General features: G+C 45.9%; 1 protein-coding gene across 1 annotated transcript in view; it reads left to right on the top strand.

Moving 5' to 3' along the window:
• The window catches only part of CIMIP6 (ciliary microtubule inner protein 6), a 179133-nt gene that overhangs the window by 45684 nt on the left and 107681 nt on the right, over positions 1-25768 (top strand). The window contains exons 2-3 of the mRNA XM_069234192.1: positions 7729-7954; positions 11863-12013. Of these exons, the coding sequence (XP_069090293.1) occupies positions 7729-7954; positions 11863-12013 (377 nt within the window). The remainder of the gene's footprint in view (positions 1-7728; positions 7955-11862; positions 12014-25768) is intronic.

The following is a 25768-nucleotide window of genomic DNA, read 5'->3' as shown; positions in this document are numbered from 1 at the left end:
TTATTATTATTCCATGCTTCTGCGTATAGTATGCAGAGTTGTGGAGCTAGTAAGTCCTGGAAACTAAGATTAAACTCCACTGGAAGTCCATCCGCCCACGGCACTTTGCCCCTCGCCATGTCTTGAATTGCCAATTTGATTTCTGCAATCGAGATAGGTGTCGCCAGGGTCGAGCAGTCCTCGGCTCTCAATTTAGGGAGGGCGAGGGCTTCCAACTCTCGTATTTGGGTCTCAGTTATTATATCAGCAGAGGGTGCATACAATGCTGAGTAGTAGTTAAAGAAACTCGTATTTATCTCCCTCTGCCCGTAAACATTATGACCCGGGGTGTCTTCAATCTCCACCACGACCGTTTGTTGCGTATGGGGCCTGGCAAGCCAGGCTAAAAGGGCACCCGACTTATCCCCCTCCGCGTGCTGTCTGCTCAAATAGTGTTTATAATCAAAGCAAGATAGTCTAATATTCGCCTCAGTTATTTCTAGTTTCGAGTAGTAAAGGAGACAGATCAGGTTGCGTAGGGTGATTACGCTCGAGATCTCTGAAGGAGTCCTCGAGCCGTTTGAGTTCCATTTCTAATACTTTCCGGACTCCCATATTTTCACTAATACATTGACCTCTAGTGACTACTTTGAACGTTTCCCACTCAGTGGATCTGGAGGAGGCAGTCCCTGCGTTTTGTTTCAAGAAGTCCTCAATGTTTTTATGCAAGACTTGTTTAAATGCTTCGTCTTCCAGAGCATCCGCCCTCAAACGCCAAGTTGGTATTGAGGGTCTTTCCCCACTCCAAGCTAATGAGAGCATCAGGGGGTTGTGATCTGATATGGTGCGACTGAGATATTCAGCTGTCATCACCGTATTGTGCACTTCCGGCGACACCAAGAAGATGTCCAGCCTAACATGTAAGGCATGTACAGCTGAATAATATGAGTAATCTCTGATGTGTGGGTTGAGTTGTCTCCAGCAGTCTTTGAGGGGCCAGTGTAGTTGCCAATTTTTGAATAGTAGGGCAGTTTTGCAAATCGTAGATTGTGAGAGAGGTGGATGCGACCTATCCCGATCAATGTTAGCTATGCAATTAAAGTCACCCCGATTATTTTGGGGCCTGTCATGAGTGGGCCTATGTCATGCGATACCCTGTCGAGGAATTTCCCTTGATCTTGGTTTGGAGCGTATATTCCACTAAGGGCTATCTCCCTTCCTTCTAATCTCCCTGTGACTATTACATATCTCCCATCCTTGTCTATGATCTTGTGTAGCACCTGGAAGGGCACCCCAAGGCGGATCCATAATAACACTCCCCTTGCAAACGGTGAGTAAGTGGTGGCAAAGATTTGGCCTCTCCATCTTTTTTTCAGGGCATTAACTTCTTGTTCTATTAGGTGCGTTTCTTGTAAGATAGCCATGTGAATACCCCTTCGTTTAAAGTAATTGTGCAATTTGTAACTTTTAGACATATTATTTAGGCCTCTAACATTCTGTGTTATAATTTTATATTGTGTGGTCATGATCTATATTGTTGGTATGATGTGGCCAGTACCTGTATTCCTGTTGCAACGTTTGGAACCATAATGATAAGTCAGATTTTTTTTTTTAAATCGAGAATTGCTTGGGTCATTATCTATTTGTGCATTTAGTACCCCAAAAACTAATTTAACTAACTCAGTTCCCAACTCCCTTTCCCCAGGACCAGTATCTATAACTCTCCCCGTCCAAACCATATTAACAGTCTTAGTTAGTGTCCTATAGGTGGGTAGCGTGCCAAAGGCCGAGAGCTGTTGCTCCGGGCTGTTCCCCGGGCCCATCTGTGCTACTTCTGCTGCCCAGTAAAGTGTATTTTAGATGCTTCGTTAAGTTCAGCTTTGGATTCTCCTTCAACAAAGTTATGTAATAGTATCGCAAAAACTCAAATCAATGTTCCTGAAGTTTTTCGTTCACTCAGGGAGAATTCACATAATCTCATCTGCTGTTCTCGGTTCTCTCCTGCAGCTTGATGTACGTGTGAGTCCCTAGTGCTATCTTGTCCGATGCCACTGCAAAGCCTCTTCATGTCAAGAGGCTGCCCTTGCTTGAGAGCATATGTTACTTAAACACTGCCTTCTAACTAGTCTTCTAAAATTTGACTGCACAGCTGCTGTGTAACCCTGCTTATGCTGACTAGTGTAGTTCTGATGCTTGGTAAGAGAGAAGGCCTACGAACTCAAACAACCAAAGACTGAATCTGGGATCATGGCTCAAACTATGCTAATGAGAGATCTTAGGACCTGAGGCTGCCCTTGACTGTAATTGCATGCATACCTCTTTATACCACAAAATATCACTATGAAACCACCGGGTCTATGGCAAGAATGATTAAATGCAGGAAAAGAAAACAGAGACAGCAAATAACTTAGCTATGATAAAGAGATCCTCCTTATAGGACGAATTCCCTCACCCACCCAGATGTGGCATGCTTCATCATAGGGAACCTCCTCGCCCGTGATAACTAATCATGGTGCGGGCTAAAACCCCTATCTTTAGGAGGAGGGAGCTCTTACGGATGTTTGAAGAGGTACTTGCAACCTATGTTGGAGAGCAAGGTGTGGTGTGGGGGCAGAGTGTAAACTCATGTGATAAAAAAAAACACATTTGAAAGAGAGAGCAGTGATGTGTGTTAAAACTAACTACAGGGAATGCAAATAGATTTATTTGTGCTTCTCTGGGTCTGTCGAGGAGTTAAGGGATACTGTTCACCTCTGTCGCCATTCATCTGTGTACATGCTCCTTCTGACGGCTGGCGGCTTTAAATCACACACCAACCTCCGAGGAAGCATAGAGAGTTCATTGAGAAACAAGATAGATATCCAGAATAGCAATTGTACCATAAGACTCTTAAAAGTTACTGAACATATTATCTTACTATAAAAGAAGTTGCATCTTTTTCTTGTATGTCTGTATGCATGTGGTATTTCTATATCGCAAACCTAGTCAAAAGGGAGCAGAGCGCTGTACAGGGACAAAGACAATCATAAAGTCACTGTGTGATAGGAGAGGTATCTGGTTTGTGGATGGTTACTGCATTGTGATGCAGTGTTCTTTAAAGCGGTGCGCCTTCAAATATTTTCAGTACTTGTACATTATATTTATAATGAATGATACATGTACTGACGGAGAAGTGTTCTGCCCCACACCACCCTACAAGAATAATCCTAAACTGTTTGACTTTGGGATCCCCTGAAACTCAAAGCTTTAATCTGAGGTGTCTGGCTATTCAGTGAGCTTGCAGTGGTATCTGCTTCTTGTTTTTCCAAGACCCATTATACAATGATTGCTTTGAACTGAGAATTGGTCTGACAGAACCTCATATTGATCTTGCCTTGATCAATTGACTCCCCTCAGCGCTTCACAAAGTGTTTCTTGGTGGGGTGCTTAGTGAGGTCATGTGTCCAGTCCAACAGGATAGGTTCTCTGATGCATCTGTCACATATACATTTCAGGAACTTCTGGTGTCACCACACCAACTCCGCCAACCCAGCAACTCAGTCCTGCTTCTTATGACATTCTCCTATATGTTATCAGACCACAGGTGGGTGGACCTTGCTTCAACAGTGTGCCCTCTTGCGCTAAAGGGCTGGGGACACACCAATGATTAGTATAATTTCCTGTGGTCCTAGAATCCCAAGCCATCAACCAGGGTCAACACTTTGTGTGAGGAACAGCTTTCTCTTTACTTCTTCTGAATAGCATGAGGTGATCAATGTCAAAGAGTGTAGGAAGCCGGCTCTTTATATGATATATCAAAGTGATATATCATATAATATATATCGTGCAAAGAGTCCAGGGGTCCCCTTACTAGTGGACAGGGGATAGCTCTAGTGTTTCCAAGGTGCTCTTTTTAGGGGGTAGTGCGGTTGAGCATCCTTAGGTTTATCAGAGATGGGTGTTAGACATCTGCCAATACACACACAGTTGATAAATGAGACACACGACTCAAGAAGAAGATCCACACCAATTTACAAAAATAACAAGCATCTTTATATATGTTTTGACATCAGCATCAATACGTTCAGGTAAGTATGTTTTGCAAGAAAAATCTTTGTAGTTGTGAAAAGTCGACAGTGCAAGTTCTGAAAAGCTGCAGTGTTATCCTATAGAGAGAAAAACAACTGCATTCAGGTAAAGTACAATGACTTATGGGACTAATCTCCTGGACTTAAGGTAAGTATTGGGCAAAGGTCAGGGCCACACCAACACGTCACACTGGGGCAGCCGTGTGCAGAGGTGTAGTACGGCTTCAGGTGCCCAATGTTAATCAATAGGATCGGTCCGGGTGAAAAGAGGCTGCAGGTCTGGACAGGTAGTCCAGTCTGGAACAACCAACAGGTGTGTTCAAATCTTGAGCTACCCGGAGAAAGAGGGACACCTTGGGTCCTCTTCTCCATGGGTCAGGAGTGACGGTGCACAGGTGCTTTGAGGTGTTCTCCACCGGGAGAACTCGCAGTTGAGGAGGCCTGTGGGCAGGGTCGGTAAGCCCACAGTAGGTAAGCCCAAGGTGGGCTCTGTGTCTGGTCCACTTCAACTTAGGTGAGGCAGCACGGGTGCAGAGGTGCTTTCATGTGTCAGGTTTTTGCAGTCCGGAGTTCTCTCAGATCTCTAGGGGTGCCCGCAAGATGCAGGGAAGCAGCTCCTCTGCTCCACATGAGTTCCTGGGTCTTTGTTGAAGGCAGATAGGCCTCCCAGGCTTTTGGAGGCACAGCAGCTTGCAGAACAAGTCAACTTTGGCACAAATTGGCAGGATCAGCAGACAAGCCAGCAGGGCTGGGGCCAAGTCAGGTCCTTCTTCCTCAGGCTTTGTTTTTGCTGCTCTTGTGTGTCCTTCTTCTTTGTAGGTCAGCAATAATCTGATTTCTTGATGCCGGGGGCTCCCCTAAATGCTGCATTTAGGTGTGTTTCAAGGAGTTAAGGATAGTAGCCAATGGGCTACTTACCCCTGGGGTCACTACACCATGATCACTTACAGTGGGAAGGGGGGCATAACCCTGTCCCAGAGTTCCTAAATCTGCCAACACCAAGATGGCAGATTTCTAAAAGCTGTGTCTACATCATGCAGCTCACCTTAGGGGTAGGACTTACCTGAGAGGTGAACACACATCCCTGAATACTAAATTTCCCACCTGTCCAGGTGCTAGATGGGCCGTGGGACAGGGGCTTGTTGGGATCTCTCCAGTGAGTCAAGCCAGATTTGAATACGAAGGGTGGTGGGTTTCTCTGAACCCCCTGCTTTGGAATGAAGGTTTGCAGGCCATCCTGTTGGGTGGTGTGTGTAATCATCTGTTCCAGAGTAGGCTTTGTGATTGACTGCCCAAGAGCACAGGCCCTCACCCTAGGAGGTCAGACTTGTGTCTGGTGGTGGCAGACTGGCTAAAACTGGTCAGACCCCACACAGGCATTTGGTAGGTTTTCAGGGGGCACCTCTAAGGTTCCCTCTGGGTGCATGTATTAATGAATCCATCACTGGCATCAGTGAGGGTTTCATAATATGAGATGTTTGATACCAAACATCCCTATTTTCAGACAAGCCATCATGTAGCTGGGGAACTCGTAGTGACAAGTGTCTAGCACATGTACTTTAAATGGCTTCCCTGTTCACTCACTACGTCTAAGAATCAACAAAGGCATAGCAGGGGCATATCTGCTTGTGCAGATATGTCTTCACATCCAATATAATGCACCCTGCCTTAGGGCTGCAAGGCCTGCTGTAGGGATGACTTACATATATTGCATGCAGTGTTAGGGGACATGGCACGCAGGCGGTGTGCTATGTCCTGTTTTCACTTTTAGCTGCACCAAGCCACACAGCCTGCAATGGAAGTCTGCACATGCTAGGTGAGGGATTCCTAAGGATGGCGCAATCCATGCTGCAGCCCTTAGGGACCCTCCTTGGTACCCGTGCCCTAGGTACCAGGGGTACCATTTATTAGGGACGTACAGGGTGGCCAAAGGTATTGCCAACTGGGGAACAATTGTACAGTTTTAGGGAAAGAGATTTGTCACTGGGGATCTGTTTGTCAGGAACCCTCGTATTCCAGGCAAAAAGTTTGGTGACCATGTCAAAAAGGGACACTTTCCTTCAAAGGGGTGTACAGCTCTCTTGATGCGCATACTCTCAACTAACTGCGTGGCCACACCTCTAATGTGGACCTCTACTGGAATGCTTATAAGTGCTGTCTTTTTTAGGTACACACACAAATGTACACATTACATAGCCATTACTTCAGAGCTAGACAAAGTGTTCACAGTACTAGAATCACATTGAGTGCACATATTCTGTACAAGCAGAAATCACAGAGGTGACATAGTGACGCATATTGAGAGGAATCATGGTAACTTACTCTAAATCATCTGGCTTGTATTAGGAGGACAACCGACCTCTTATTTGGAGTTGAACTGCCGTTTATTTTGGATGTTTCATCCCCAGTAGTGCAAACGGAACTAACCGGCATAACCAATACTGCATTTTTAGTGAACGTGACATCTCTATGCGAAGTTAGCATAAGCAATGCAGTATATGTTTCTCTTGGCGTGCCACTGGGGTGGCAATAAAAACAAGCACTGGCTAAACCGATGTTTGGCATCTGCCAGGCTATTGGGTTTGTCAATGCGTGTTTTGTCATGTTTTTTGAAAAAATTGTATTGTTGGTGGATTCGCTGGGCTCTTGCCAATATAAAAAAGCCCTAGCTAAAGACAAACATTCTTTTTTCTCAAAAAGCACACAATGCCATAGTAGTACCTAGCACTGAAACGGATGTGCTTTGTGAAAGAGGTGAATGCCGTCACTCAGTGAAGTTGGGCAGTGGTTGAAGTATGCTGACCTTTTGCCCCATTGCTGTGGTGGGTGGAAGAAAACTGTGAATGACACAAACAGACCACTAGATGAAGAGGACCGTCTGTAAGGTGCTGCAAGTACACTATATGTATTATTTTAGTAAAATCAAAAGATCTTGACTAATGCCATATGCAAAAAGTAAGGAGATTCCAGGGCTTAAGATGTGACACCTTGTCGACCCTCTGTAGTAGGCAGCAGTGGTGGCCAGTAATATTACGAGATGGGGGTAGGGGGAAGGTTACCCATGCCCACATACACCTCAATCACACCTATTCATTCACACACGCACTCACAACACTAACAGATACACATACATTCATACATGCACAAAACATAAAAAAAGAAATAAAACTTACTTCAAGAGCAGCAGCTCCAACAGGGAAGCCTTGGAGGTTCCAGGAGGGTTGGGACTGCTGCCTCCTCGGAGGCCACACGAGGGGTAGGACTGCTGCCTACTCCCCTTAGTGGCCGCCAATCTCGTCACAGCGTGGGATGGGGTCTGTGAGAATGCTCCTGGCTGCCTGACGTGAACCAGAAGAGTGTCTGTCAGGTTGACTTTTGTTCAGCCTGACAGACACTCTTCACGTGAGGGAAAAAAGTGTGTGGGGGGGAGGGGGGGTGCAGCCCCTCAGCCTTTATAGATGGCCTGCTTCTGCTAGGAGGCCATGGGTTTGTGTCCACCCTGACGGTAGTGCCTCGGGAGACAAAATGTAATAAAAACACTTTACTCATTTTCATACTATCACTACCTTTACACTGATGACAATGTTGGCAGTCCATATCCACGCCATTTAAATGGCAGAAAGTAACATGACTCTGCGTTAATGCAGGTATTTAGGACGATTGCACCATTATATCTTTTCAGCATAAACACCTACAGAGTATTCAATGAGAAAGTATCAGGACCAAGGACGGGCTTGGACAAGTTCTTCCATGGATTTAAGGATAAAGAGCAGGATGTCCAGTGCCCTGCGGTACGAGCTAACCACAACGTTCCTCACCCATACTACGCAAAGTTCATACATAGCAACGTACATTTCTACAATGAACCGATCTGCCACATGGAGACAGCAGACACCATGCACAAACAGGTATGGTCTTCATTCAGCATGTCAACCGAGCTATTGTTTGAGGAAGAAAGACGGTGACAGACACAAATACTTTTTGTATACACGTTACTAACCAATGTTGTGTAAATGTTGCCACAATGCACAGTCTCACTATTGATCCTACTTGTAGCAAACCTGTGTGCCACAACCACCGTTCCCATGCTCCGTTGGCGATAACTTAGAGTGCAGAAACATTTTCCCAGGCCACGTGATATATACAATGTAAGCAGATGTGCTTCTGAGTGTAATGTCGTACATGTGGGTTTGTGTTTCATTTGTCTTGGTTCCTGGTGTTCTCGTGTAACCAGGATGCTTTTGCCTCACATGTTTGTTTTATTTCCAGTACCTCGCTTTTGGTCTCCTCTGGTTTTTGTAGCTGTCACCACACAGTGGTGCTCTTCTTCCTGTCTGACTCCACTGATCATGTGAGCCTGTTGACTCGGGAAGGAGATTATGCTAATAATAGTCTGTTTTTACATAGTGTTTCATAAGGCATTGGTCCCCTTCTTAAGTACGTAAATAATAGGTGGTACTATTACCCAGTTTAAAGGTACTTATTTCACAGATCTCAGCAGGATGGAAGGCTGAGTTCGCCTTGCCTGGAATCAAACTCCCGACCTTCAGCTCTCTGGAGTCATTTGTTAACTCATTGCTGAATGATGCTGTAGAAGAAACGGGGCTCATAGTCATGACCAACTCGTGTTGTTTCCTCTCACAGATGAGGAACAGGGTGAGGAAAAGTAGGACAAGGCACGATGGAGAGCACTGGTGTGTGTTAGGCTATCCCCTAAGATTCCTGCTCAGAGGTCTCTTTTGTGGTCCTCTCAATCTTGTCTTCTGCCAGCTTCATGTCCCCATAGTGGTCTTTTTTTTTTTAGCATGCATGCCATTTCAAGTTTGACCCCTCTTCTTCAGTCATCAGGCTCATCAACAGGCATAATAATATATGGGCAACGCAATAGGCATGTTCACAGGTTTGCAGGGTATCACATTGTTACAAGAGCTGAAGATTAACATCAGATTCTAAGTTTATGGTGACGATCTTTTTGTGCTGGATATGGTACTTTGTTTCCTCTTTGAAGGTGAGTTGGTAGTCTCTATAATAATTCGTGGTTAGGCACTGTGCCAGTAAGGACATGGGCATCTTGTACATAGTTTTTTTCTTTCACAAGCCTTCTATCAGTAAGTTTGTGAATGCTAAAACCCATTTTGAGATGTACTAAGCCCATTCGACAATTCCAGAAAGGTTTTCCAAATAGTTAACTCAGTTTAGGAAACCATACGGAATCATTTGTAAGGGGCATGTTAAGGACATCCCTTTCAAATATCAATTCCTTATGGTATGTATTAATATTTTGCAATCCAAATCCGGTCACAAAAACAGTGTTCTACCACCACCTCAACGGAGGTGGTAACCTATTCCCAAACGAAAAGGGGTCCCTTAAACCTTTTCCCCCTTGTGAATGAGTACAAAAACATTTTTTAAGAGCAGGCAGTGGTCCAAGGGACCACTGTCTGCTCCTAAATAAGTTTGTAAAAGTTTTCATTTTCTTTATTAAACACATCTTGATTCCTTTTTGGAAAACAGACTGATTTTTTTTTTAAAGATTGCATTTCTAAGAGCAATTACAGACATGGTAGTCTGGTGAACCCCAACAGGCCACCTTGCCCGTGATTGTAGCCAATCGTAGTGCGGCGCAATTAGTCAACAACCTAATTAGTGTTCATGATGTAAGTTGAACTGCGATCCACTTTAAGTCAGTATTTTGTGAACTGACCAATTAGTATATAGGTCAGTTTCTAAAATACAAATGCATTTGGTCAACGTCGGTGTGCAAATTACGACTACACTTTAGTACACGAGGCCCATAATCCTTTTAATGGCATCAATGACATTCATGTCACAACCTAACTCATATGTTTTCAACACCTGCTGTCCTTGTAAAGCACACCTCCATGTACATATTTTTAAAGGAATTACAGAAACTCTCATTTCTATGCCTACTTCCCTAAAACATTATAAAACATGTTTTTAGTTGCATTTTTCCTGTAAAGCAAGAGGAACCTGAATATCATGCTCATGTAAATCCACTGCTAGGCTCACGCGTCTTAGCACTTTTGACACTCAGTTTATGACTTATCATTCTATGTCACAGTGCCATCTACTTTCATTACCACTCTAATCCATTTCACCAGTTCTTTACAGAAGTAGCCATATCTCCCAACTTTGTGCAAATTCATTTATCTATTTGAGTAGTATAGAATGTAGCATATTGGTTAACCTAATGGGTTTTTGCAAAGTGCATGTTGATCTCTTGGGGCAACCTGGTACTGAACAACAGACGTTTATTGTTTCACACTTTAGTGATACTCATTTTATTGATCTCAGAAGGATGAAACATTGAATGAATCTGCTGGAATTTGAACACAGGACCACAGCATCAGAAACACATTACTGGGATGGGTGTATTAGCCCACTGAACCTCCAGACATAGTTAGGTGGTGAGAAGAGTCTACACCACATCCTAGATGTCACAATTTAACAGAAACATTGCATGTTATCCAGTTTTCTCTGGAGAAGGATGAGGAGTCCTAGCAGATGAATTAGTGTCTGAACAGAAATGTTGCCAGCTCTTTCCTAAGGTTTTGAGGACAAGGCAAGGCTAATTTACATTTCCCCTCCTCCACCAGCCCCTCCATCCTTCAACCATGTGTTACATCCTTTAGTACCTTTTAGCATATATCAGGAAATAATGGCTGTGTACAGGTTCTGGCAGAGAGCATACCGGGATGCTGTCTTATATGAGAAAGTACCTCAGGCTCCTGCCACACAAGCCTTAGTGAAAGGTGCTATATGAGAGGCAAGGCAAAAAATGATAATGAACTGTAGTGTTTTTTGGTGAGATAACCTCTTGAATTCCAGGAGCGTACTCTGGCGTGGGGTTAGTCTGTTAAGTTTTTCATATATTACACAGTTGAAGTATATTTTGTTTGTAATCCTGAACCGCATTATTACATAACTGATCTGGTGAACAAATTCTTGTAGCTCTTAGCTTTGTTTTTCATCCCTGATGAACGGCATTGCCAAACAGATGTCTGGCCCATCACCAGGGCTAGTTTTCCCAACAATTCATATGAATCAATGGTGTGTTCCGTTGTACAGCTTGATAAAATTGTGGGAGCCAACCCCCAATAATCATCAAGGGTCACATTTGGCAAATGAGGAACAACAACATAGCAATTAAAAACCATACAATTATTTAGCACTAACTTATTTCTTAAGAGAAATCTTCTGCTTGCTTCCTCATCAACTTCTCCTCTGAGATGTATAATACAGACCAAACATTTCATAAACAATAGCTCATAGAGCTAACAAGCTTCTCCTGAACTTCCAGATTAAATCCTTGAAAACTATATTCTGGGTAGATCATGGCTACCTAATTCACAATACACACTTTATAACAAGATGTTGTACATCACTATTAAACAGATTTCATTTGCTCGATGTTCTGCGGAAATAAAGACAGACCTAGCTTTGCAGCGGGACGCCGATTGGGAGAGGGAAATGAGCCGGAGAAATAAAAGAGAACGCAAGAAAACTGCAACCATTTTGTAATAATGGCATACCACACAAAAATGTGTCACAACTACCCACAGCATTATTTACTCTTCTAAGTGACCTAAATAACTCGTTACAGGTGCAACTTCATCAATCTATCTGTTGCAACTTTATGTACTATTAAAACTCAAACATTCAAAAAAATAATTTTCACACAGTATTTGCACATTTTGCATTTTTCGGACAAACGATATTACAACATTGTGTGTTACTTGCAGTTTGTTGTACTCAGAATATACATGTAGAGTGTATTTATTATTTGCTCTAAAAGGTACACTGGTGGCCAGGTGGACTACCCAGCTTAAATCCGCAGAAGCCACCATATGGCATGGAAACAACTCAAAGAAGCGATTTTGTGAGACTTCCCTGTTCGTCGTCTGCACATAACTACAGCCCCAACAAAGATCCTGTGACAGGCATAGGTAAGACAATTCTTTCTTCTTAGCATTTCATTTTTCACGTAAGCAATATTTATGTGTGCATGTTAAATTTTGCATTTTGTACCAATAAATCTTTACAATGTAAAATACTTCATCCAAAATAGAACATGTGCATGAGACAGCAGAGCAAAAACATAATGGCATGTTGCAAATTACCATTGGCCTAATATTTGCTAAAGCAAAAAATAACTGTAAGTAGAATAGGTTCCTTTTGATGGGTACTGGTAAAACACTTTATTCTTGTAGTCACACAGCAAAACAAGCATTTGGAATGCAATGGGTCTCACGTTGGCTCGAGTTAGAGCAATTAGCGTTGTAAACTCCTAACCAGACTTTTCTAGCCACATAAACTGAAAATGAAAAGTAATACAATTTCACATAAGGGAGACGATTTAAAGCGCCACGCCACGAGCGTGAAGGTGACTAATTAGAACAAAAAAAAGGTCCAGTTTCGTCTTTGTATAGTAATTTAAAAAAACGATTGCACTGTTACCTTGAATTAGTGAAGAAGCGCTAGGATAAACAATGGAATTAAACTGATAGTCATGAAAAGCGCTTGATTACTGCCCAGTGAGATCACACTGCCTCCGAAATAAAGCGAAAAAGTAGTCCATAAACCATACGGAAAACATGGAGCCTTGTATGTTTTCAGTAGTTGGCCGGTGCTCTCGAGGAGGGCTAAACACCAGAAAAGTCATGACATATGCATGCCTTTCACTAATGAAATCAAGAACATTTTAAAAGGCAAGCCCACGAACCAACAAAAGTGATGGGCATGATATGGGCGTGGTTAAAAGCCCACAGAGAGATTACAACAGGGATAGAGTACTTGCACGCTAGACCCTAAAAACGAACTGTCCCCTACGTAAGCGTGCTGGAAATATAGAATTTGTGGATGGACCGGTTATTATGAGAGCAGGCATAACCCACTCAACAGATGTTCTCTCTTTTTATCCTTCAGAGATGTTGATTTACATATGAAGTCACTCATTTGAATGACACCCGCCAGTGATTTATATACACCACTACATATGCAACTCATCATTTCTATTACTTCCCTGACTGTCTAGCCCCTCTATAGTGACGCTTTGAGGTTGTTGCCTAAAAAGGTGCAAACATCTCTGGGTGGTCGCCTCTGGTATTCTCCTCTGCTTGTTGACTGCTACCAATGCTTCTTTCGCTCTTATAAGGAACTTTGGGCCAGATGTAGCAAGCAGTTTGGGAAAATGTATTCGTACATATGGCCCTTTGACCGTAGCCTCATTGAACAGTATCTATCACTTGTGGGAATCCTCTAGTGGTTTCTACATCCATCCATTTGCTTACTTCTTTCAGTGTATCGCCTACAGATTGCTAATCCTCCCTTTCAGTCCCGTGCAATTTGCCTGGAAAAGGCATCGAAAAGTGTGGGCACTGGTATGCATTCCTCTGCTAGCCATGATCTGTCTGGAGAGTGGATCGAGTGTACCAGCCACACTGGCGCCTGTTACTTAACATTTTCTGATTCTGTTCACTGCTGCGGAACCTGCCGTGAGGATTCTTACTTTGCTAATGAGTTTTCATTCTCTAAAAAGAAAGGATGTATAATATTTGTTTTTCGTTTTATCGTTATGTGTACGAAACGATCCATTTACCTAGATAGGAATGTAGATTGTGGATGTGGATGTTTGTACGTGTGTGTCTATTCGACATATAAAGAAAATTCAGTCCATCATCTGACTATAAAACGGACATTGGGGTCAATAAAATAACTAGGCGCAAAAACCATACTTGAGTTTACATGGGAGCAGCATGAGACGTTAGGTGTCAGTGTTTTTTCCCCAGTTATATCTTTATAACACTCGTGTGTTCTATTTCCAATGCAAGGCGGGCAGTTTATCTCAAGAGTGTTAGATTAATGGCCTGATTCAAGATTTAGCAACAGGAGATAGGTGCAGTGGAATACCCTGTCTGAACTAGTTCTGAACTTCACAATTTCAAAGTGATTGTATTTTTTCTAGCCTACTTTTGAAATGTGCATAACTACTTTTCCTATTCCCAACATTCCCAGAATGGTTTAGATATTAATATCATAGGATCTAAAGACGCCAGGTTGTCCTACATGGTTTTTCCTGAAGGCTCATGAACAAACAAGAGCATATACTCGATTCCTATGAATATGTCTGTTTGTTTTACCGGGTATATTTTTTGAAATATTTCTTAGGTGCCCTACATTTGTCTCTGCCCCTCAGAATAATTTAATTCTGGCTGTGTCGACCTCACCTCTGTGAAATTGTAAAAGACATGCCCCAGCGTTGAGCAGGACTGCAAAGATCCAGAATTTTTTTTAGTTCTGCTTTTAGACCTAAAACAGTCCAGTTGATTGAAAACGTGAATTAGATGATTTGAATTATGCATGCTTTCTCTCACTCAGGGCGCTTTGGAAAGATATCAGCTGTTCCACATGGATCAGACGTGTTCCTGTAGCTCAGTACACGTTCTGTCACATGGTAGGCTGCAAAATGTAACCTTACAAAGACAGAGCTTTCAGTGATGTCTATATTTTGGGTTTAAAACTGTTTATTTGTTTACTGTGTAGTAACACCTACATCAAAAGGCTGATGGTCATGAGAAACAGGGTGGGGCTTAAAAAATTAAAAGGAAGAAAAGGAAATGAGGCTCTGAGCACCAACTGGGGCATCTACCCTCCCCTCAGTCCCCAAACAACCCCTCTCACACCACTCTCCGTTGCTTATGGTGTTCGATGTTTAAGGCGGACCATCCTCAGATATGTGGGACACGTAAGTTCTCTATATTCTTGTTTGAGGAACATGAGGCATGGCTCCAAAGTTTTCTCAAAGGAGGCCTCTTTTTCCTCAAGTGTTGCTGAAATTTGTTCCATCCCCAGCAAACTCCAAACAAAGGCTGTGTAGCTATGCCCCATAATCATGAATTGTGTTCTTGCCCTAAAGAGCTACAATGGCCTTCCTAGCTGCAGCTGGGGGGCAGAGCCATTTCTTTCCCTCAGTGTGAGAACAGCAGGAATGTAAGAGTGTTGGGCAGTCTCAGCATAGAATAGGCTGGAAATAAACGATGTCTGTTGGGAATATTTTGTTAATGCTATTAACTACTGCTGTCCAATATAGCCGTAGTTTTAGGCAGTGCCTAATGAGGTGCGTAAGAGTACCAGGTAACCCGCATCCTCTCTAACAGTCTCGGGAACCAATTCTGGACAGAAGCAGGAGTATAGTGCCAGTAGTGAGTGACTTTGATCACGATTCCCTTCCCGCGGCACTGGTTGCCTTTGTGCAGCGAAATATGTCCCACCAATTCCTTGTCTCTGAGTGTGCATTCAAACTCTATTTTTTGGGGTGCCGTTCTTGGTTGCAGGACCACTGTTAGGAGAAATATGTTTAGATTTGAGACCAGGTGTTTATCGTCAGATTTGATGAGGAGCTATTTCTCAAAAGGAGTCAGCGGGCGAGCCACACTTCCTCTTATGCAGGTGGGGTCACCCAATGACATATTTGCATGGAGCAAAAGCACTCCCTCTGTGGTAGGCTGTAATCCCTCTGTAACTGTCCAAAGGACTGTAACCTATTCCAGTTGAAAAAGTCCACTGCGCGCTTGTAGTTCACTAACTGATAAGTCAGGAAATCATTGCTGTCCCTGGCTGGCGGGGGCTCAGGGTTGCCTACTATAAGGGTCATTAGGAAGGACATGGATTCCAGGCCCAGGGTCAGAGTGGCGCTATCCTAGACCACCATGGTGGCTTGCATTATTGGGTAGCCATATACTCCCCTTGGTCTGTGCCTCTTGGGCAGCCAGGAAATCTTCCACGCATGGATGCTGGTGACTGATTGATCCATAAAGCACCAGTGCTTTTCAGAGGTCTTACAGTGCCATTCTACCAAGTTGCACAATATGTAGTTATATAGTAGTGCTTGAGGCAACGGATTTCAAGCCCTCCCTCTTCGGGTGGGGGAGTATTGTTGTTGCATCGGCAGTCAGGCTTCCTTCCCTTACCAAATAAACCCCTCTAGCATTCGCAGCATCTTGCGGAGTGTGTCCCCGGGTCGTTGTAGGGGACGAGATTGCATTATGTATCATATTTTTGGCAACAAGGTCATCTTAACCACCACTATGCGGCCCATATGAGAGAGTCCCCCCATCTGCCTGCTCTGAAGGTCCCTGCAGACTGTGTGAAGAAGGTCGGTATAATTCTGGTACACTGTACGCTGGACTGTTGGGCAGTAGAGCTTACTGCCCAAATAGGTGATATGTCGATGTGCCCAGGAGAAGGGGCATTGCTCTTGCAAGGCAACCTGTCTCTTCACGGAAATGTTGAGTGCTAAGACTTGCGACTTGCGTCTTTTGCATGTTTATCTTGAACTCCGCTAGCAGACCAAAGATATCATCTGTATAGATTGCTATCTTATGTTCTGTTTGTCGAATGTGACTCCTGTAATCTGGGGGTTTCTACCCAGTTAGGGATGACATATGAAGGGCAAAGAGAAACTGAGGGCAGCCTGGTTGCGTTCCTTTCTATATCGCAATTGGGCTCAAACTCGTGCCAGTGACTCGGACCCAAGCATCAGGTTGGGTATAGCCACTAAACCACCATCTCCGGAATTTAGGGCTCATTCCACTCCTATCAAGAACCTCCCAGAGAAAGAACCATTGGACTTAATTGAATTCCATCTCAGCATTGATTGATAATAGAAAGGCTGATATTTTGGCGCAGGAGGTTTTGTCTTGTTAACGGCTGCTGAAAACCCATCAGGGCCTGGAGCTTTCCCAATTATGTAATTTGGAGATGTTGTTTATGACTTCCTCTACCTTTATGTCCCCTTGTAGTGTTTCAAATTGTTGTGTTGTGAAGGATGTCAGTGGAATCACGTCCAGGTATGTCTGCGCACCCCCGTACAGGAAAGATATGAGGTGTTGAGTGTGGAGTGGTATATTCACAATGCCTCCCCTATCACATCTAGAGTGTGCACTGTCTCACCAGTGTAACAGGTGGTTTTGGCCACGCAATCTCTCTGCTGTTTTGCCCTGAGTTTGCAAACTATCAGTTTCTTTGCTTCATGCTCCCAGTATAATATCTGTACTCTGTAGCATCCCAGTCGAGTGCTTTAAGTTTTGCCTCACTATTGTAAGTCGGTGCCCAGCCTTCCGGGAGCATGTGACCTTGAGATCGTACACCTTCTCCTCCTGTTCCCTTCCTTTTTCTTCCTGTTTGTGTTAATTTTAGCTGTGATGTCTATAAGTTACCCCAGAGGACCACCTGAGGTCATCTCAAAGTGTAGCAATTTGCAAGACTAACCTTTGATTCACTAGGTAAAGATCAATCAATCTATTGAGTTAATTTATAGAGTCACTGCTACTCAGCGAGTGTAGTGTCACTAAGGCTAATTGACCATCAAAGCTAAGAGATTACTGATATGTCAGACCAGACAGCCAAGTTTTGAGGCTGCGTTTAAAAGAGCCGTCTTCCTTAATAGCCCGTAGATAAAAAGGGAGACAGCACCATGCAGACGCAGGAAGAAACGGGAAGGGTGAGCTGCCCCATTTTCTCTTTTTGATTTTCGGACAACTGCCAACATGGCACCTGATGACCGCAAAGTTCTTGCCGGAAGGTGGGGTGTAAGCCGAATTCACCAGATACTGCGGCCCAGTCTTGTGAAAGGCTATGTGGGCCAGCATAAGTCCCTTGAACCTAACTGTCTCACTGACTGGCAGCCAATGCAGCTCTTTGAGATGACATTGGATATGTTGGCTTCCCTGAAGGCTTATTAAGAGCTGAGCTATGGCATTTTGCACCAGCTGGAGTCTTCTAAGTGGTCAGGCTGGTAGACTCCAATAAAGGGAGTTAGCATAGTCCAGCCTAGAAGTTATAGGGACGCATATTATCAGCTTTCGGCACTGTATGGGTAGCAGAAACAAAAATGTTGTTAAAGTTCTCAGTAAGCCAAAACCAACACCTACCACCCAGTCCCCTGTGGGGTCAAATGACAATCTGTTATCAAATTATACCTCAAGGTTTCCAACGACGGTGGTAGGGGTAGGTGGAAGCGGAGCAGAACTGGGCCAGTATTCTCCATCCCAAGTGGGAGAAGGAGATTCAAATACTAATATTTCTTTTTTGCTTGTGTTACATTGCAAATTGTATTCACTGAAATTCTGCTGACAGGCAGGCCTTAAAGTGCCTCTGGGCATGAGAGATGTTGCTGTCATAAGTGAGTAGAATCTGGGTATCATTGGCGTAGGACACTACCTGCATGCCAAAAGATTCCACCAAATCTGCCAGAGAAGCCATTTAGACATTAAACAGCGTGGACTCAGGTCAGAGCCCTCAGGAAAACCGAACTTTAAAGGCTTGTGGTCCGATGCATGAGGTGGCATTCAGACCACCGGGCTTCTATTGGTGAAAAAGACCAAATCCAGGGCAAATCGGCTACACCTATTCCTATATTTCCCAATCGTTGTAGAATAATAGGGTGGGATACTGTGTCAAATGCCACCAATAGAGGAGCGTGGCTGGAGGCCGATGGAGCAGCATGCGTAAAGCGCAGCTCCCGGCGGCCACCGATTCTCGCACGAATAATCCTGACTCCTGGACCCCGACAAAGGTCAAGAAAAACATGTGGCACATAAAGATACCCCCGGTGCACTAAGAAACGGTAACCGAAGAATCCGTAACAGTAATTTGACGGCTCCGCGGCCCTGAAACTGAAACTGAGCGGTGAGGCAAAATGGCGGCCCGCAGAGACGTGAGACTGAAAGCCGAGCGTAGGCGGAGAACCGAGAAGCCGCTCAACATCGGCACAGCAAGAAGAAACCATAGCGCGGAGAGCGCGTCGGAGCCTGCACCGGCCCTGGAGCAACAGACTAGGCGAGCGGTAAGGGGGCCGGAGGAGGGCGCTTGCGAGGAGAGCCAGGCCCTAGCGGCAGCACAGGAGGGAGCCAGCGGGGGTGCGAGAAAGGCCGTGGGCGCCTGCATCGGCTCCTCCGCCAGTGAGGAGGAGAAGTGGAGGAGGCTAAGAGGCGGGGGGCCAGAAAGCAACGTGAGGACCCGGCGGCACGCCCGGGGGGGCTCCGAGGATCCTGAGCGTCATATGCCGCGAACCTGGTCGACTGGAGTGACGTAGGGCCCGGTGGGGCCCGGGGGAGGACGGCCAGAGTACTAGAACAAGGCCCGCTCCCCTGAAAAGGAACCTAAAGTAGCAAACAGAGCCAGGGGGAGAACAGAGCAGGCGGCGCAGGGGAGCAGATGGTAAAAACATGACCGTGACCAGATGTCCATCTCACTAAAGCTGGGCAGCACGAATAGCGGAAACAGCAACATGCACTGACGGAAAGGGGGAAAAAGTAAGCAGAGCTCTCCCCACCACAAGACACAGAATAAAGGACATCAAGGAAACAAGCAGCTCAGGTGGGGGTCCGCACATAGCGAAGCAAAATCACTGCATCCACTGAAAATGGGCAAACCCAAGAAGCGCGAGGGCCCAGGAGAAGACAGCAGCTCACTAAAAGAAGGAACACAAGGGGAGGCCAATGGAGGCACTACCCTAGACACCCTGTTGCAGGCAATCCAAGCATCTAGAGAAGCCCTGGAACTCAAAATAGACACCCTGTCTGTAGACCTGACGCTCCTAAGAGACGATCACAGAAAGCTGACCGACAGAGTGGCAGCCAATGAAAAATCGCTAGAATGACTTACTCCTGAATGTAAGACACTCTCCAAAACCGTTACCTCTTTGACGTCCAGGCTTAAAATACTTGAGTCACGCGCGGAGGATGCCGAAAACAGAGCCCGTCGGAGCAACCTGCTCTTGGTGGGCATCCCCGAAAAATCGGAACGCGAAGCACCAGACGTAGAATCCTTCCTTGAGCAATGGATACGCAAAGAAATAGCGCCAGAGGGCCTAACACAGCACTTCGCAATAGAAAGAGCCCACAGGGTGCCTGCGAGGCCTCCCCCGCCTGGTGCTAGACCGCGCCCGATTGTAGCAAAACTCTTGCATTTCAAAGACCAAGACTTTATCCTGTCGCAAGCATGGGAAAAGGGTGAGATCAAGATGGGGGAACAACGAGGAATGATCTTCCCGGACTTTACTAAAGACACTCAGAAGGAAAGAGCCACTTTTCTGGAGGTCAAATGGCGCCTTAGAGAACAAGGCATCCAGTATGCCATGCTATTCCCTGCCAAATTAAAGGTCACCACGAATAATGACACACTTTTCTTCACGACGCCACAGCAGGCGCAGGAATGGTTGTGACGATCAAGGCCCAACAGAGAAGCAATACAGGAAGGAATGAGCAGAAAAAGAGGGGGGGGGGGGCCCTCCCGGCGGAGAGAGAAGCGCATGGTGGATATGACCCCGCCACTCACTCAAACCATACGGGAAAGACAAGAAGCTGTGAAGGCAGTGGCATCCCTGGGACATGGAGGTGCTGCCTCCCCGCACCAGACTGAATCCTTGTCAGAACAGGACTCGGGACCTGATGAAATCTCCTGCTCATCGCAGGACACAGCTGAGGGCCTCCCGCGAATTACCCCCGGGACATTAGACGAGATCATCTGACACACCAAAAGGGACATATGCGTGCGTATGCGAAAGCCGGAGAAACATGGATGGACAGCATATAACGAAAGCAGAACAGTAGACGTAAGGACCGGCAATGCCGGACAGCTTAATAGATCAAGACTTCGACCACTGACAACAATACAGCAGAGCAAACCCCACAGCCGTGGGGCTATGTCGCAATCCACTCACCGCAAGTATAACCGGGGTATGGGGACACTGGGGAGAAGACACATGGAATGTAAAACATAGCCGTTGATTTGGGGCTCGAGGGCTAGGCTCACGGCCTCAGCTTAGCCCCCCTATACACAATGGTCAACAAGTTGGGGACAGTTTGGACGGGGAAGGTTTTCATACCGGTCCTGGGGAAAGGGAGTTTGGTTTACAAAAAAGTTGTCAAGTTAGTAGTTAGGTGGTTTCAAATAAGGGGAATAGACTCATATAGATGAACCAATCGACAAGGCTCCAGGGCGTTATCACACACGAGACGAGGGCATTAGCACGGTCACACCAAAGACTCACTTACAACAAAGACATATGGAAAAAACGCTAGATTACAAATTCCTTACATGGAATATTAGAGGATTGAACCGCCCAGGTAAACAATACAGGGTATATAATCAACTCAAAAGGCGAGGGGTGCAAATAGCAATCCTACAGGAGACCCATCTGATAGGGAAAGAGGTAACAGCTCTGACAAAAAGATGGAGAGGTCAGATATATGCCACAGAATACTCAGCATACGCAAGAGGGGTCCTGATATGGATACGCCTGGGGACCCCTTTCCAAAAAACAGATACAATTATAGATAGGGACGGGCGCTATGTGCTGGTAAAGGTTTGACTAGGGGGAAGGGACATCACACTGGCAGGAATTTATGCCCCTATCCAGGACCAAAGCTCTTTCCTGCAGGCACTGTCCCGAACTTGGGGTCCCCACCGGACTCAGACAACAATGGTGGGAGGAGATTTCAATTTTGTGTCAAACACAATTCTGGACAGATCTCATCCACCCTTGGAGTCCTTCCCTATACACAGGACAGCCAAGAACTTCATAGACTGGCAGAGGAACTGGGGACTGATTGATACGTGGAGGCATCTCCACCCGCAGGAAAGGGACTACTCGTTCTACTCACCTATGCATGACCTACACGTTCGTCTGGATGCAATCCTGACTTCCCCAGATGTAAATAGCACAGTACGCAGTGCGGAATATCTATGCTGCACAGTATCGGATCACAACCCACTACTGCTTATTCTAGATTGGCGGAGAGACCGCTCCCCTATACCAGACTGGCGAATGAACGTAGAATCATTAGAAGATAGCGCCTATCGACAAACTATTAGAGAAGCAATTAACGAGTTTTTCACCCATAACACAGGCTCGGCCTCCTCCTGAATGCAAGAATGGGAGGCGTTCAAGGTGACAATCAGGGGCCACTGCATAGCAGGAACGCAGGGGGTTCGGAGGTCAATAGAAGGGGAAATTGATAAACATGAGAAAACACTGAGAACCTTGGAGCGTAATAGACCAGATAACCCAGACCTGGCACCCAAAATATCAGAGACCAAGTATAAGATAGCAAGCACCCTTGAAAAACTCAGGCGATTCGATTACAAGAAATACATCAGTAGACAACATATGGAGGGGGACAAGGCGGGAGCATTATTGGCCTGGCTGGCGTCCCCGCCGAGGCAGCAATCCCTGGTGATGGAAATAGAGGCAGCGGAGGGTAGGAAATTATATGGTCAGGGAGAAATCAATGCCAGCTTTGCCAAATACTATGCAGCACTACATGCCCCCCTCAGAACCCCTAGAACCAGACCGACTGAGATGTTTGGAAAACGTTCGGTTTCAAACCCTGAGTGGAGAGGACCAGCAACTACTGGGGGAGGTGATAACCCCACGGGAGGTATCTGCAGCAGTGGAGGCAATGGCCAGAGGGAAAGTACCAGGAGCAGATGGGCTGCCAGCAGAATTTTTTAAAGAGTACGTGGACCTATTGGCGCCACAGCTCAGTGACATATACGGAGAAGCGTTGGAGAGTGGTAATCTGCCCGGATCTACTAATGAAGCCATTGTGGTCCCATTACCAAAACAAGATCGTCCGTCTACAGACGTGAGATCATACCGTCCACTATCTATGTTGAATATGGACTATAAAATATTGAATCGTATCCTTGCCACCAGGCTGATGCCACACATGGAAAAAGGTATCCACCCCGACCAAACTGGCTTCATACCAAATCGCAACACAGCCATAAACATTAGAAGACTGATAGGAATAATGCATTCAGGTTCCCCAAACCTCTCCACCACGGCAGTGATGGTAGTGGATATTGAGAAAGCATTTGATAGCCTAAGATGGGACTATCTACAAATAATAATGAGCAAGATGGGTCTGGGACCGGGGTTCCTCAGGTGGTCTAGACTGTTATACACCACCCCCACAGTTCGTCTGGATGCAATCCTGACTTCCCCAGATGTAAATAGCACAGTACGCAGTGCGGAATATCTATGCTGCACAGTATCGGATCACAACCCACTACTGCTTATTCTAGACTGGCGGAGAGACCGCTCCCCTATACCAGACTGGCGAATGAACGTAGAATCATTAGAAGATAGCGCCTATCGACAAACTATTAGAGAAGCAATTAACGAGTTTTTCACCCATAACACAGGCTCGGCCTCCTCCTGAATGCAAGAATGGGAGGCGTTCAAGGTGACAATCAGGGGCCACTGCATAGCAGGAACGCAGGGGGTTCGGAGGTCAATAGAAGGGGAAATTGATAAACATGAGAAAACACTGAGAACCTTGGAGCGTAATAGACCAGATAACCCAGACCTGGCACCCAAAATATCAGAGACCAAGTATAAGATAGCAAGCACCCTTGAAAAACTCAGGCGATTCGATTACAAGAAATACATCAGTAGACAACATATGGAGGGGGACAAGGCGGGAGCATTATTGGCCTGGCTGGCGTCCCCGCCGAGGCAGCAATCCCTGGTGATGGAAATAGAGGCAGCGGAGGGTAGGAAATTATATGGTCAGGGAGAAATCAATGCCAGCTTTGCCAAATACTATGCAGCACTACATGCCCCCCTCAGAACCCCTAGAACCAGACCGACTGAGATGTTTGGAAAACGTTCGGTTTCAAACCCTGAGTGGAGAGGACCAGCAACTACTGGGGGAGGGGATAACCCCACAGGAGGTATCTGCAGCAGTGGAGGCAATGGCCAGAGGAAAAGTACCAGGAGCAGATGGGCTGCCAGCAGAATTTTTTAAAGAGTACGTGGACCTATTGGCGCCACAGCTCAGTGACATATACGGAGAAGCGTTGGAGAGTGGTAATCTGCCCGGATCTACCAATGAAGCCATTGTGGTCCCATTACCAAAACAAGATCGTCCGTCTACAGACGTGAGATCATACCGTCCACTATCTATGTTGAATATGGACTATAAAATATTGAATCGTATCCTTGCCACCAGGCTGATGCCACACATGGAAAAAGGTATCCACCCCGACCAAACTGGCTTCATACCAAATCGCAACACAGCCATAAACATTAGAAGACTGATAGGAATAATGCATTCAGGTTTCCCAAACCTCTCCACCACGGCAGTGATGGTAGTGGATATTGAGAAAGCATTTGATAGCCTAAGATGGGACTATCTACAAATAATAATGAGCAAGATGGGTCTGGGACCGGGGTTCCTCAGGTGGTCTAGACTGTTATACACCACCCCCACAGCAAGAGTCCGCACGGGGCGCACTATATCGAATTCATATGATATAGGGAGGGGCACCAGGCAAGGTTGCACGTTATCACCACTACTGTTTGTCATCGCCGTAGAACCATTGGCGCTGATGGCCAGAACAGAGAAACACTATGAGGGAATATCCATAGGGGAAAGAACGCACCAGATTGCACTCTACGCCGACAATATGATACTATTTATAAAGGACCCAAACAGGGATTTTCCCAAAGTCATGGCCCTGCTGGACTGGTTCGGGAGCATATCAGACCTCCACATGAACTGGCAGAAATCCCTTCTTTCCCCGCTGCAGAAGGGGACCCCCCAGATCACAACCATCCAGAACATGGGATGGTCTCCGACAATGTTCAGGTATCTTGGTGTAAAGATATATCATGAACTGGGAGACCTGTTAGAAGGAAATGTGAACCAAGCCATACGGACATTAAAAACAGCCATCCAGTTCTGGAAGACACTGCCTCTCTCAGTAACCGGCCGAGTGCCTTTGATAAAAATGGTGGCGTTACCAAGAATGCTATATAGCTTCTCGACCCTGCCGGTGTTGATACCCAGAGCAACCTTCAGGGAAATTAATTCCATCATTACTAGCTTCATATGGGGGACGGGACGCCACAGAATGGCCCTGCTCAAACTTCAGCGACCCACAGCAGAAGGTGGTCTAGCAGCTCTAGACATGGAGCTATACTATCTAGCGGGACAGCTCCAATGGCTGGCAAAAGAATTGCACACAGCAATGACAGTAGGGGCAGAAAACCCCAGGAGAGAGGCAGTAGCAGCTACTCTCGCAGGGATACTACTAGCCCAAGGGGGTAGAAAGGAGACAAAATCACTGGAACATCAAGTCATAAACACATGCTGGAAATGTAGCCTGCAGCGTGCACGAGTTAAGTCCCCATACTCACCGAAAATTCCCCTGAGATTCCTGACTTTACTCCCCGGTGGGGGCTCCATAGCGGGGATTCAGAAATTAGAGACGCATGGAATAACCACGATAGGAGAACTCTACAGGAATGGAGTGCTCATGACATATATGGACATGATGGCACACTGCGGAATCCCGCCCGGGATGTTCCTTATACATAGACCTCTGACCCTGTTCACCAGGCAGGTCACTCCCCTCACCGCCACGCAGCCCCTGTGTGACCGCTGACCGCTGCTCCTCCCTGTGTCCTGTTGCCGCCTTTTTCGCTCTCTCCTTCTTTTGCCCAGTCTGTTCCTGTTTCTGGGTCCCTGCGCCCAGCGTCTCCCCCTGTTTCCCACCGCAGTTTCCCGCCGCCGCGTCCCGTAGCTCCGCCCCCCTCGCTCCCCATTGGCCGCCCCACTCCCACCTCCCAGCTGCTCCTCCCTCCCTGTCCCACTCATATGGAGGCCGCGCAGCGGTAGAGAGAGCGA

This window comes from Pleurodeles waltl, chromosome 5 (genome assembly GCF_031143425.1).
Source record: "Pleurodeles waltl isolate 20211129_DDA chromosome 5, aPleWal1.hap1.20221129, whole genome shotgun sequence".
Lineage (NCBI taxonomy): Eukaryota > Metazoa > Chordata > Amphibia > Caudata > Salamandridae > Pleurodeles > Pleurodeles waltl.
The sequence above is the reverse complement of the archived record's forward strand: the minus strand, read 5'-3'. Positions and strand labels throughout refer to the sequence as shown.